Below are 2192 nucleotides of genomic sequence, written 5' to 3' on the forward strand. Positions count from 1 at the left end.
ATGAATCAATATGATAAACAAGTGCAAAATGTAGTGAAACAAAGTAACGACTTTAAGAAAACCGATTACATTAATTGTGTTTTCATATTAGCTTTAATTTCTTTGTCTTTTATGTTTAAATATTTTTAGATGAATAAGTAGTTAGAATAAAATCCATTAATATAATTATTTAAATAATATTCACAAAAATGAAGAAACTTATCCTTTTTAATAATTAATTATCCATAATATAATATAGTTATGTGATGAAAATGTATTGTGAAGAAGCTGACGTTTACCTTGGAAAGACGTTGAAATAACACAAGAGTTTGCAGTGAAATTTCCAACAGAAGAAGCCCAAGTTTTTCAAAGCTCATCACATCACATTTACCAAATACATCTTCTCAGCAAGACTTTCACAATGCATTCCTCAACACTTCTTATAGTCCTCTCCAGTTCTCAACTTTCCCAGACAAAATTCTCTTCAATTTTCTTCCAAACCAAACATGAACAGACCCCAACCTCACCAACTAATCACTCTTGCTTTCTTTCTTTCATTCTCTCTCACCAACTTCGTCGTTTCAGCTCGATTCTTCCCCAACGTCTCATCCTGGCTCCCCGACCACGCGCCTCTCGGAGGCGCGTGGGATGCCTTTCGTAACCTCACCGGTTGCCATCGCGGCGATAACTATGACGGCCTCGCCAACCTAAAATCCTACTTCGAGCGCTTCGGCTACATCCCTCACGCGCCGCCATCGAACTTCTCCGATGAGTTCGACGACGCTCTCGAATCGGCGATCAAAACCTACCAGAAGAATTTCAACCTCAACGTCACTGGTGTCCTCGATGACTCCACGCTTCGGCAGATCGTCCTGCCGCGGTGTGGTGTCGCCGACATAATCAACGGTACCACGACGATGAACGCCGGAAAGCAGAACGAAACGGCGTCGTCCAGCAAGCTGCGGTTCCACACGGTGGCGCACTACACTCTGTTCCCCGGCATGCCGCGGTGGCCTGAGGGAACGGAGGAGCTTACGTACGCGTTCAACCCCGGCAACGGTCTGACCGACACCGTGAAAGGCGTTTTCGCTGCCGCTTTCGCTCGGTGGTCGGAGGTGACGTCGTTGACGTTCCGCGAAACGGAGTCGTACTTCAGCGCCGACATCAGGATCGGTTTCTTCAGCGGTGACCACGGCGACGGGGAACCGTTCGACGGGAGTTTGGGGACGCTGGCACACGCGTTCTCGCCGACGAACGGGAGGTTCCACCTGGATGCCGACGAGGACTGGGTAGTTTCCGGCGATGTGACGCAGTCGGCGCTGTCGACGGCGGTGGATTTGGAATCGGTGGCGGTGCACGAGATTGGGCACTTGTTAGGGTTAGGTCATTCGTCTGAGGAAGAAGCGGTTATGTTTCCGACGATTTCGTCGCGGAGGAAGAAGGTGGTGCTGGCACAGGATGATATCAAAGGGATTCAATTCCTCTACGGTACCAATCCCAATTACAATGGATCCAGTGCCACGTCAGCACCGGAGAGGGACTCCAGCGACAGTTCCAATTCCTCTTCCTCTTCCTGGAGGGTTTTCACTTTGTTGACCTTTTCATTTTTATATTTTACATTATTATAGGATTTATTTTTTATTATTTATCCCAGAGGTACTGTTGGCCTTATTTGGACTTGGCTCACACTGCCACTGTTCCTCCCTCTAGTTTCTTTCCTTTCCTTTGTTCTCATTGCAGCTTTCTTTCCCATGCTCACATGACATGGTGAACTCTGTATACACATTCATACACAATATAGGATTCCTCGTGTATATCATATAATAATATTCATTATTTAATTTACCAAGTCTTTTTTTGGGAAGAGGTTATCAAAAGTGAGAAGAAAAAGAACGAGAATAAAAATAATATTATTGAATTAAACGAAAGAAATAAAAAAAACAGTAATATATATTTTTAATTATTTTATTTTTCACTGTTTTAATCTTATTTTTTAAAGTTTATCTTTATAGAAAAATATAAATCTTTATTATATAATAAATTGTATATTGTAATATTAATATAATAATCAATCCCATAATTTATTATAGAGGTAATCAATATCATTTTACAGATTTTTTTTTCTGTGGAAGACACAGTTGTATATTTTTTTCACAGGATGAAAACAAACCCAGTAGAAGCATAAAATATTTGTTTTTGGTACGGAACATGCG

General features: G+C 42.0%; 1 protein-coding gene across 1 annotated transcript; it reads left to right on the top strand.

Annotated features, from left to right (window-relative positions):
• Positions 1–234: 234 nt before the first annotated feature.
• LOC124845522 (metalloendoproteinase 2-MMP-like) lies at positions 235–1824 on the top strand. The gene has a single exon (XM_047322626.2). The coding sequence runs from the start codon at positions 486–488 to the stop codon at positions 1605–1607; it is 1122 nt and encodes a 373-aa protein (XP_047178582.1). The 5' UTR covers positions 235–485; the 3' UTR covers positions 1608–1824.
• The last annotated feature ends 368 nt before the right edge of the window (positions 1825–2192 follow it).

Source organism: Vigna umbellata, chromosome 1, assembly GCF_029865625.1.
Source record: "Vigna umbellata cultivar VRB3 chromosome 1, Vumbellata_1.0, whole genome shotgun sequence".
NCBI classification, from domain to species: Eukaryota; Viridiplantae; Streptophyta; class Magnoliopsida; order Fabales; family Fabaceae; genus Vigna; species Vigna umbellata.